Raw genomic sequence first — 12,534 nt, 5'->3', positions numbered from 1 at the left:
TAGATGGGTATAAAGAACAGTTGAAGTTGTTGTACTGTTCTTTAAAAGGACTTTAAACAAGAATCAACCGTCAATTATAACTGTCAGGGTTATGATAAATAAATATAATTTTATTATGTCAATAGTAGAGGACATAATAAAAGAAGAGCAGATCATAAACAGGAAAACTACAGGAGATAATAAATAAGTTCATACAAACACCAAATTCTTATCAGGTTAAATTTGTAATTACATTTATATTTTTATGCACTTAGCAGATGCTTTTATCCAAAGCAACTGACAGCGCATTCAGACTATATATATATATATATATATATATATATATATATATATATATATATATATATATATATATATATATATATAATTATTATTATTTTTATTTAACCTAACGTGTTCTCTGAGAATTGAACACACAACCTTTTGTGCTGCGAACGCAATGCTATATCACTGAGCCACAGGAACACTATATACATGTGGATGGAGTAAATGTACAGCATAGAGAGAGTGTTGTAGGTTGACAACTTCCTGGTGGTGCAATGACTTTCCCTGGAGCTGGTCTTTTTCAGATGTCGTGCACATCCCTGTATAATTCTCCATTTATTAATAGTGCCCTGATCCATCTGTCTCGTATGATCCATCTCCCCAATCTCCCACATTTCAGTTCCAGAGTCTTCTTCACTGCAATTTGAATAATCCAAAGCTGCAGGAGTTCCGGTTCACCAAGGATGTGTTTGCAACTGTAACATAGAGCTGTTGGTCTTTCTCTAAACGGAACACCCCTGACAGAGAGGCTGTACACAAATCTGATGATGCGTCTGGGTCCAAACTGCAAAAAGACTTGAGTAGCTCCTTGACATCCTGTGTCTTGGGGTCTATGCTCCTTATGGATTGCTTTAATCCAAAAGAAGTAGAAGGTTTGGAGAAGGTGACTTGGGAGTAGATGAAATAGATTCCGGGATACTGAATGGTCAACTTGTCCCGTTTGTTGCTAAACCGTACGTCCTGTACCAGCGATTGCTCTTCATCCCAAAGAAGACTGTTTGTCTTCAAGAAGTCAGAATTCTTATCTGGTGGCATTAAAGGAAGGAGAACCATATTATCACCGTACACTTTATTACATGATTTGATTTAATACTAAATGAATAATCATTCTATTACATTCACCTTTATGTTCGCTCAGAGCAGTCATGTGTGCAGCTGGTCCAATGACGTGTGGCCCTCCAGTTAACTTAGACACTGCAGGATAATCCAAATTAAAGGGTCACGAGAAATAGTGCATCATAAATAATTTGTCACCAGATTGCTTGCTAAATATTAAAAGCAAATTTTATTCAGTGAGAAAAAATATGGTAGGTATTTATTTTTATGCTAAAATGAAAAAATCAACAGTATTGTGTAATATGTTTTAGATACAGTTAATATGATGGGCAGGTTAGCAATACTTACATTTTTCATTTGCTTGTGAAACCTTTGGAAAGAAGTAAATCATATTAATGATACATAAAGTAATAGTTGTACACAATATTTTTTATGTTGTACGATTCACTAGATTCATCTAGGAGTGTCAAAATATTCTAACCATGATTTTTGAACGTTTGACGTAAACATATACCTTTGCTATGGCAGCTTTATATTTTTCCATCAGTTTGCCACATTCTGTCATTGAGTCCATACTGCTATCCGCACAGTCCTGTAGTCTCTGTAGGCTTGTCATGTCTTCCTGATAACTGCCCTGGAGCTGCTGAAGATGAAGAAAAAGACATTTATGAATGTGTTTCCCCTAATGTTTAAAGAATTGATAGTAAATATACACAGAGGTTTATTAAATCTGATCACAGAGAACCCAGTCAGTATAATATGGCAATGAAGAAGGTTTTATAAAGGTTTTATTTATTACATTTTTAATAAGCTTAGTAATAACCATTTAATGAGAGTATGTGTTTTACTTTATCAACATACTGCCTGAAACTGATCATAATGGAAATCGCATGAATGCACTGTTGCTATAGTTACCCTGCTGGTGAACTCGACTTGCGTTTGGTGAAATCTGCCCTCTAACTTGCACTTTATCATTACTGAAACATTTGAAAATCCCTTCTGAAACTAACACTTCATTGATTTTTATATCAACCTGTCTGCTTGATTCACTGATTTACTTAATCTATGAGTTGTACATAATCTGTTTTAAACTCTATATATGGTTTGCCCCGAAAATCTGCCGAATTCGATTCCAATGATGCTTTAATTATCAGTCATGCTTACTTTGGGATAATGCATATTGTTATTGAGTCACACCTTTGGCATATAATTCATATGGTGAGATTGCATAATTTGTTGGGTAGTTTGGTTTTAACTTCCTCTTGAGACAGAAATGCTGGTTTTTGTTTGCTTTGTTTCTTTGATGCACAGCATGCTGCCTTGCTCATAAACCACACAACCCAGGAAATACACCAGTGAGATCAGGCCTCACAGACTTTTAAGTTTAACTGTTTCTGTATATTCTGACACAAAATAACCATTTGCATTTCATCTCAAATTGCATTTTATATATATATATATATATATATATATATATATATATATATATATATTTATATATTTATATATATATATATATATATATATATATATATATATATACATATGTATATATATACATTTTAAATTAAATGTATGCATTTACAAGACACAACTTACAGTGCATTCAGGCTATCAATTTTTACCTATCATGTGTTCCAGGGGAATCGAACCCCCAACCTTGCGTTTGATAAAGCAAAGCTCTACCAATTGAGCTACAGGAACACATATATATAAACAGTTTACATTGTATATACAAATACATTTGAAAGTTTAGCTCATTCGCTCAAAATTTATATATATATATATATATATATATATATATATATATAAAAATTATTGAGTGAATGACCTAAAATTTTAAATGTATTTGTAAACTTGATACAGAGACACTTTATGCATTTTCTCTAAAATAAATATGAACCTGATGAAGACACCTTTTACACCATTTCTACCACAAAACGCATTTTTAATTATTGCTACAAAATATACTAAGCTAAATATTGAAAAAAGCATCATAAGCAAAACCATAAAATAATCTGCCATTTAAAAGTCTGTTAACTTCTAATCAAATAATAAATAACTGAAATATACACACACAGAGAGACACTCTCTCACACACACACACATATATACGCTTCTATGACAAAATGCATTGTCAATTATTCCCTAGCTACAAAACTTTCTAAATTACATATTGAAAAAAGCTAGATAAGCAAAATGACAATGATACGTTACCATAAAATAATCTGCCATTTAAAAGTCTGTCAACTTTTATTAAAATTCTAATTACCCTCATATTTACACACACACACACACAATATATAAAATTGTATGAACTTAAACTTGTATTTCACATAATTTCTTTTTTTCTTTTTTTTACACCCATGTAACCTGCAGTAGATACAAACTTGAGCACCAAGAGCCACCAAGAGAGGAGCAGTTCATACCATGTTGAGTTTCTGGAACAAGTAGAGGAAGCCTCCAATGGTCAGTATCATTAAGAGCAGTAGCATCACTGACAGAAACTTGACTAAAGGTGAGTTGCCCACTGGCTGGGGTTTGCTGTATCCTGTCCGTGGAGGCACCGGTGGGGGATTGTAGCTACTGTGAAAGGTGTTTATCATGATGAAGAGATGACAAGTTGACAAGAGAAGAGACGTGTACTCCTGTGGCACCCATGCAGTTCTGAAGAGCTGCTCTCAATGCAAGCAAGCTCATTTGAATGTAACTTCCTGAAAGTTGTCACCTTTTCAGATGGGCTGAGACTTACGGCATATGTGTTTGTGCGCAATTTGGCGTAAACAAGCATGCATTCTCATACCAAGTACTAGAAAGGCTTGGTTCCATGAGGTCACACATTTTCTACACAAAGGTCATTGTTTTTGCAGATACGAAATCTGCAGTTTTAAATGATCTGTTTTCTGCCTTTAACAGATTTTGTGAACAAGTATTTGTAAAGATTTTTTTTTATGAACTGATATCAAAATGTAAGCCACAAAATGTATGAATAACATTGCATTACATAAAAACAGCAAACCGGGTGGCATCTTTACAAACAAATAATGTTAGCTCTTTTCTCAGAAATAACTTTTTCTGAGCAATTTTTGCGATTAATTTTAACCAACTGATTCCAAAGTCATTTTTAGTGTATGTAAAAAGGCGTTCTTCCTCAAGTTCACACAGGTATCCTATTATAGGAACATTGACTATGAATATGATTCACTAATATCTGACAAAACTCAAATTGTCCAAATACTTCGCCTTTCTTAAGTCAAATGCAATGATATGCATACATTTTTTAAACTTGACTTAAGTGTCCCAATACTTTCGTGGCCTCTTTATTTGTATTATTTTATTATTGGAGAGTACTCACAGGAGAAACACATATGAAACTTGTTATTTATGAGCCATAACTATTTTCATTTGATAATCAAGATCGAGAAGTTTACTAGTTTATCTATGAAAGATCCTTGAAAAAAAAAAAAAAAAAAAAAAATATATATATATATATATATATATATATATATATATATAGCTGCCAAAATTTGACCTAATTTTAACCACCAACTTTTGGTCTCTGCTACCTATTCTCACAACTCCACTTGAGCATTCTTGACGTCTGTTTAAAGTTTTCAATCTTTAACATTGCTGTATCTGTAAGTGAGTGAGCATCTATATATAGGTTTAAACGTGTAAGTGTTTGTTAAACACTTTCATTTTGAATTGTTGGACCTTCATTGCCACCTTAATGTTGGTCATAAATTCTGCTTTACATCTAAACAGAAACGTTTATCATTCAAATGTTGACTGTCGACAAAAGAAAATGCTGATTATCTGGTATCGATCAGTTTTTTGCAAAAGAAAAACACACAACAGGTTTCACACGAACTAGAGCGTCTAACCTCAGTTCCACCCCCACTGATTTTTTTCTTTCAGTCCTTCTGTCAGGGCTCACATTTTCCGAACTCATCAGTATTAAACGCACGCTTTATAGATTAAAAAATTGATTTTCACCCACAAGGCATGAAAGGACACATCTGGGTCCTGTCATCAGATCTTTATTATTAATTGAATCATCAGAAATAATATACAATGTGCTTTCTGCGTATTGTGAATGGATGTGGGTGGACGTGAATATATGTTTTGAATATGCAGTGTTCATGAGTAAAGTGAGGTCATTTACAGTGAAAAATATTGACACTTATCACGTTATTGTGCCACAAAAGGAAAGTTAGCTTGAAAAAAAAAATGCTATTCTAGATGTACTTACAGATATCCCTTAAAAATCAAGGCTTTATTAGTTATAGTACAGTAAATACAAATTGCAATGTAATAATGATGCTGTTGCTTTATGTAATTTTGAATATATCTGCCTTATCTTTTAATGAGTATTTTATGAGATTTCCAATTCATTAGCCACTGTAAATGACAAGATGAATAACAAAGAGCAGTAAATGGTAAAACTAGCTACAACCCAGTGTTTATAACTATGACAATACAATAATATGGTAAGAAACACCAGTTTGCAATATCAAGCACCATTTTAGCAATTTAGGACCTTATACAGTATTTACTCTGTCTGATACTGTGAAAATGACTTTATACTGTGTTTTGTTGGTATTTAAGTAAATATTAATCTAATATGACAAACAAAACACATTAAAATCATTACTGGGAGAAAGAATACAACACATACAATGCAGACTTTGTATTAACTGCTTCTTTTTCCAGGGATGGGAAGAATGAGTTCGTAAAGCACGTATGACTCACTATGTGTTCTGTGAATGTTGGTGAAAAGATGAGAGACTGTGGGCCTATGGAACTGACGACGAGAATGGCACATATTAACATGTTTATACTTTCTGGAAAATGTGCAAATGATGCAGGATTGAAGCCCCAAAAATGACTCACTGTAGTTTATACAAATCTTGAAAACTTAATCAAATAGGCTACTCGATATGATAACATTTAAGTAAAGCATGGAGATATCAATCAAAACTAAATAAAGTAAATAATAGTCTATAGGGAAATTTTCAGTAACTAACATGCCACTGCCAAAGATCAATAATAATTTATGCACTCAAAAGAATCTGTCACAAGCAGCATATGGATATTGACTGAACTTTGCCCAGTTCTGTTAAATGTGATTAAACATCAGTGGGTCTCACTGTAGTATGGCACAGGCAGTGGCTCCTACTGTTGGTGACAAGCGTAACTACACACTACATATAGCACTGACAGCCTTACACTAACTACTTCACTGCACTATTAACAATGTGTTGTCTTTATTCAGAAGTTCATTATATAATCAGCATTTGTGTACAATTAGTGTAGTATGTTCTTCATAGACTTAAAAATACATTCTTATGTTCTAAAGTATTAATTAAACTGACACTATTAACTTTAAGCCATAGGTCAGGGTGTGTAGTGGACTACTAAGGCCAGAGTGTGCTGCTCTTTTTTCTGAGGGCCCTTGATGGTGCGATGCCACGAGGGCCCGTCACAGGGCATGAGCACGTGAGGATCTTCTTTGCTGCTTTGCTGAGGATTTTGGATGTTAATAGATGGTTCTCCTTGACACTTCAGAAATGCTAAGAAGCACCTGTAGAACTGAAATGAACAAAGTCTGTTTATGTCACTGTAACATACAACTTTTAGGGGTAGAGAAGATACAGTATTGTTCTTTTAGGGGACAAGCTGATGTACCTGTAAGTACACTTGCCTAGTCCGTGTTCCGCTCTGGTTCGCGGACAATGTACGACATACATTTTTGTGTCTGCACAGACTTGTGCATGTGAGCAAGTGAGCTCTCAAAAATAAGGGACCACTAGGTAGTGCACACGTGTCCTAAACATTCATCCGCACTCATGGTCAATACAGAATTTTCTTTAGGGTCTGTACACTCAATTTTACACTAGATTGAATGTAACATGGAAAATGAAGAATATATGAGCCTTAATGGTACAATTTTTGCACATTTCTTTCTGACAGTGTGAAGACACACTTAAATATAACCATAACTAAAAAATTAGTGGAATTAATTCCATTCAGTCTATGGACTAACCTGGTTGTTGAAAAGCACATATATGACCGGGTTGACCACAGTGCTGCTCTTGGCCAGGACTGAAGGCACCACGCTGGTTATGGGAGTGATCAGTCCCCTCCTGCCAAAGGTGGCCAGCAGGGCCACCACCCCGTAAGGCATCCAGCACAGCAGATAGCAGGATACCATCGTGACAATCATCAAAAGGATGTGGTTCTCTCTCCTCTGTGCACTCAGAAGGTTGATTTTAGTTACCTGATCCGAAAAAAATAAACACTTAATGCATATGTATTTTGTTTAGTCCACAAACATGACATCTAATCTCCAATGTATTTTAGTTTTCATGTAGAAGTAGGTCTTTTTTTAAACATCTAAATCAAGCTAAAAGCCTCCATCTTGCTGCAGAGAACATGGACTATCCAGCAGTTCATGATGTCAACACGCTTAGTATGAATTAGCTTGCCATGTGCGTTAGCGGTTTGAAAATCAAAGGAACACTGGCAGATGGCTCCTTTATGTGTCAAATGATGGGAGTCGTGATATCTACCCTCTGGAGTCTGTTAACCTTCCTTATCCCCTTCCCATCATGAAGTAATCTCTCTGTATAAAGATCTCCTGCCAGCCAGGCACAGAATGTGAACTTTCAATCAGCGGTGAGAGCTGGTCAGTGAAGCCGAGTTCCCTGCACAGGCTCATGTCGTCATTCACACCTTTTACATGCTCCATTAGTCCCAAACAAGGTGATTGTGATTGTATTGGCAGCTCCAGCTTGGCTAAGTGTTTTCTCACCTGTGTAATCCTCTGGAATGGTCCTTCAGCAATTTGAACGATCAATATGACATTGACAAGAAATATTAATTTGAAGACACATAAACAAATCATCTTTGAGTCTGCAAATGGTTTAATATACACAAAATTGTCCTCCATTCATAAACACCGCCAAAAGTGCTTGTTAATTGTATCTGAATGCATTTTCATTCAGCTTTCCATTGAACAGTGTAATGGAAATCAATTTCATACCACATGTCTGGAATGGCTTTATGTTATAAATGCAATTACTTATTCAGACATGTTATTGCCTGATTTTCACAGCTCTCTCTTCATGTAAAACCCCTTTTTGAATCCCATCAGAATCCAATGTTTGTGTTTCTAAGAAAAGCCCGAGGGTTGTAGTGACTGGCCCACTCATATGTGTAATGGAAGCAGCTCTTTCCATTTGTCAGATACACAGTGCGGCGCAAGCTACCGAACAGAGTGGATCCTGGAGGAAATACATTTGTTACATAAGAGTTTGTCACCAATAGTAACGGGCTCCTCGTTCTAAAAATACCTCAGATGGTGATTCATTCATAGAATTGCTCTGGCGAGGCTCGCTGCCTTACTACCTGCTGGAAATGCTCATTACATATTCCTTCAGACAGTTATGTGTTTATGAAAGCTGCCTCAAACAAGGATGAGTCACAAAAACCTAAAGCCATCTTCACCCTGAACACGGTCTAATCTGATGCCCCAAAGTGCTTTGATCTTATTCCCTTAGCTGGACAAATCAATATCAAATGGATAAATAAAGAATCTAAGAGAGCAGGACCTGTTATCTGTAGCTTGCCGGGGTTGAAATGTTAATTGGACACTGGCTATGAGACATCATTGCAGATTTCTGGGTATAACAGCGTTATTTCCTCAGTAAGGATATTAACACGGTGAGGGAAGACTGTAGTCAGCCACTGGTGTTATACAACAGCACTGAGACCTTTTACTGTTTATATCACTCTGTTCGCCAATGTTTTTGTATTCGAGTCAATCTGTGCATTAGTGATCTGAATTTTACAGTGGCATTTCTCCAGGTTACATTGTTGCACCAGTAAGTGGCAGCAGGTATCTTTGTGAGTCACTGAATCATTCATTGAACCAATCCAAAAACATTGATTCATTCATGAATGAAACAAGTAAGTGTCTAAACTGCATACTAGCATACTGCTCTTAGACTGCATCTGATAATGCATATTTCCCTACCTATAATGGGCGAAAAACAGTATGTGAAAAGAGTCTTGCTATTTCTGCCATAGAAAGATATGGTAAAAATAGTAAGAGCAGTAAGAGTAGCATGCTAGTATGAACATGTGTCTTTATGAGTAAGTCATTGAATCATTCATCATTTACGGTTTGACGATGGAGCCTTGTGAATCATCAATAGGACAATCGAACCACAAAGAACCTTGTGAACAGTTCTTAAAATAAGAATTTTTTAATGCACTAAAGAAACTTTTCCCACTATAAAGAACCTTTCAGTGCAATGGAATGTTCCAAGGAGGTTAAAGGTTCTTTGTGGAACCATAAAGGTCAATAATAAAGAACCTTTTATATTTAGAGTGATAGTTACAGCCACAATTTTCTCTTCCAATACTCTAATGATGGGTTTAAAAATATACAGTGGATTTAATCAATAATAACATATATAGCATATAAAAATAATGAGAGTCCTCTTCTCACTCACCCCTTTAATAATGAATAGGATTTTGCCATAGCAGAAGATCATGAGCATGAGGGGCAGAAGCAGACAGAAGATGAACAGGCACAATACATAAGACATGCTGTTGGTTGAGCGCTGATGCCACTGCACTGAGCATGTTGTCCCGGGCCCTTCAGGTCCATAGCTGCTCCAGCCCAGGAATGGTGGGAGAGTCCACACCAGCGAATAGAGCCAGGTTCCAGCCACACAGAGCCAGGCCCTGCGGAAGTCAGACATGTCTGCCTTGGTGGGGCGCAGCAGGGCGGCATAACGCTCGTAAGACAGTATGGACAGAGACATCAGAGACACAATTCCTATTTGGGATAAAGAAAACAGATATGAAAAAAACAGCGGTCACAAAACAACCAACTAGGGATGCTCTAAATCTTTTTTTATTGTAATATATGTTACTGTATCTATTGCCTGTTTACACTAAATGCTGTAAAGCAATTACAGAAATTTTGACAACTTTATGTCACGCGGGGGAAAATGAAAATAAACCCAAGTTAGACAAAGCAATTCACGGTGAACATCCGGGACAGTCCCTAGAGAGAAGTCTGAGGTTAAGTGCAAAAAAAAAAATTTTTATATAGTTATTCTCTCAACTGAGTTCTGCTCCTGGATATAAAAACTGCCAAAATTAACTGCAGCGTTGAGGTAGTGTTTTAATGAGACTGCTGTTGCTATATATTATAATAGAAAAAACTATATTGATTAAAAACATTTTCATAAATTCTAAAATAATCAATGCACTGTAGTTATGAACTAACTGAAATAACCGAGAAAAAAAAATCTAAATTAGTTTTAGTAGTCACTGAACACTTCATGCTGAGTCCAAGTAAATTTAGACATCAATAAACTGTTTCCTCTTCCTTTTTGTGCATTTAAATATTTTGAGATGCACAAGAGAATCAACACACGGCTGATACAGTGAGCAGGTATGTTTTAATCTTGATTGTGTAAACGTGGGCACTGCTTCTTTCCTCAAAGGAATATTTATTTTAGATTCCTCAACTGATTCCTTAATTGCAATTACTATACTAAAACTAAAATAAATAAATAGTAACAATCAAAAATAATCCTGAAACACACTACAATGAAACTGAAATGTAGAATAATGTAATAATATTTGCAGTCTCAGACTCAGTGTGTTAATTAAGTTATAGATTGTGTTTTTTCAAAGGTATGAAGACCTACTGTTATGTAACAACTATTGTCCTGTTAACAATGACTTAAAACAATATGATGGGGCTAAAACAAGCCAATGACATATTTATTTCTACAGTCCAACTGTCAGAAATGTGGGTAACCACAGAGAAAAACTGTGAGCTTCATTCTCCTTCAGTGGGTTTGCACTGCAGTTCCACACGCTCTGCACTCACAGATCTGCAGATCCTCTAAAAGAGAAACAGAGGGTGTCACAACACTCCCACTACAGTATAATGTCAGATCACTGGGGGATGAGTGTGACTTCTGAGATTCTGGCTTCTGCCTGTCTTGAGCATTTGTGGAAATATTTCAGCAGACTGAAAAAAATGGAAGCGTATGGTCTAATGTGAACTTGAGAAAAAACATGTTTCCTTTAAAAATGTATAAAAAGTATTTTACTAAACTTTTACAGCACAAAACAGCAGTAAATTCTGCAGTCAACAGTGTGAAGGCACCCAGGTTAGTAAGATATGGCATATTAGGGGTGTGAATCTTCACTTGTGTCACAATTCGATCCGATTAGGCTATCATGTCAATGATTCGATTTAATTCACTATCAGAATTTTTTATATTGCTGCACATGGCTACATATACATATACATTTCATAGCCATGTCAAATTTATTCAGTGAACTTTTCATAAATTATATAAGCCGCCTATTTTTTTTAAATAATTACAAATTAAGAAAATGTTTAAGATTTTAACTAACTAAATATATCTTCAAATAAACAAGCAAATTATTTTATTTTTAATATATTTTTAATACATTTAATATTTTCTCCCACACCATTATATATATATATATATATATATATATATATATATATATATATATATATATATATATATATATATATATATATATATATAGCCTTTTTTCCTTAGCTTCCCAAAAACGACTAAAATACGAACAAACTCTTGGCTTGAAGACGTTGTTAATATTAATTTATTATTATTATTATTTATTATTAATATGGCCATGATTTACTGTGTTCAAAACGTAACTTATTTAACGATCAGCAAATCTAAACACGTGTGTACGCCAGAAAATTACACACGGCAGCACTACAAAGGAAGTTCGGCTGTAAGGTGTCCTCTGAAATATCTTTTGAAACCTGTTACACTTAAAACTTTCCTGTTGAGTGAACTCACCAAAAAGCGAATTGGCGAAACCGTACCATTTGCAGCCGTGATATCCCAACAGCCATTTCCCATAGAGACTGGAAGCGAAGCTGAAGGGAGTCCCAAACAAACAGACCAGTATGTCACTCACGCTGATGTTCAGTAGAATGAGGTTTATAGGTGTCCACAGTGAGCGAAACCTCGCAAAGATGAGCAGGACGAACAGGTTGTTGAGGAATCCAAACACCAGAATGATTCCAAGGCAGACGGCGGTCACCGTGTGGCCGGTTCGGCTCAGGCCAGGTGGGGGATCGTGGGGCTCTCCTGAACTGACATTTGCACTTTGATTGAGCGCATAAGTGTCTTTGTTGCTAATGTTCAAACTCCAGATGTAGACGACCATAGCAGCCTCAGTGCACGGCTAAGTAGTGTTGACACTATGACTTTCCTCACAGATGTATTCACAGTTTTCATCTCTCCCCCTCACTGACGCGCAGGAAGCCCACCATTAACACCCTGCCTCTGCTGCTGCTGACCTCCCTGTGTCTGAGAGGCGCGTGCATGAGCA

General features: G+C 35.8%; 2 protein-coding genes across 3 annotated transcripts; both read right to left on the bottom strand.

The window, feature by feature from the left end:
- Positions 1 to 371: 371 nt before the first annotated feature.
- Positions 372 to 3,788, bottom strand: LOC113058163 (CD40 ligand-like). 2 transcript variants are annotated; one of them, XM_026225837.1, is made up of 5 exons: positions 3,531 to 3,788; positions 1,616 to 1,744; positions 1,450 to 1,471; positions 1,168 to 1,239; positions 372 to 1,070 (listed from the first exon to the last, which is right to left on the bottom strand). In XM_026225837.1, exons 1-5 carry the CDS (start codon positions 3,705 to 3,707, stop codon positions 679 to 681), a joined length of 792 nt encoding a protein of 263 aa, XP_026081622.1. In that variant the 5' UTR covers positions 3,708 to 3,788; the 3' UTR covers positions 372 to 678. The 2 variants fall into 2 exon arrangements, with proteins under 2 accessions (XP_026081622.1, XP_026081623.1); XM_026225838.1 differs by having other exon boundaries at positions 1,616 to 1,741.
- A 1,573-nt stretch (positions 3,789 to 5,361) lies between these two features.
- LOC113057970 (pinopsin-like) lies at positions 5,362 to 12,534 on the bottom strand. The gene is made up of 4 exons (XM_026225626.1): positions 11,997 to 12,534; positions 9,621 to 9,949; positions 7,148 to 7,381; positions 5,362 to 6,693 (listed from the first exon to the last, which is right to left on the bottom strand). The coding sequence occupies exons 1-4, from the start codon at positions 12,367 to 12,369 to the stop codon at positions 6,499 to 6,501; spliced, it is 1,131 nt and encodes a 376-aa protein (XP_026081411.1). The 5' UTR covers positions 12,370 to 12,534; the 3' UTR covers positions 5,362 to 6,498.

Source organism: Carassius auratus, chromosome 39, assembly GCF_003368295.1.
Source record: "Carassius auratus strain Wakin chromosome 39, ASM336829v1, whole genome shotgun sequence".
Classification (NCBI taxonomy): Eukaryota; Metazoa; Chordata; class Actinopteri; order Cypriniformes; family Cyprinidae; genus Carassius; species Carassius auratus.
This window is presented reverse-complemented; position numbering and strand designations above follow the sequence as displayed.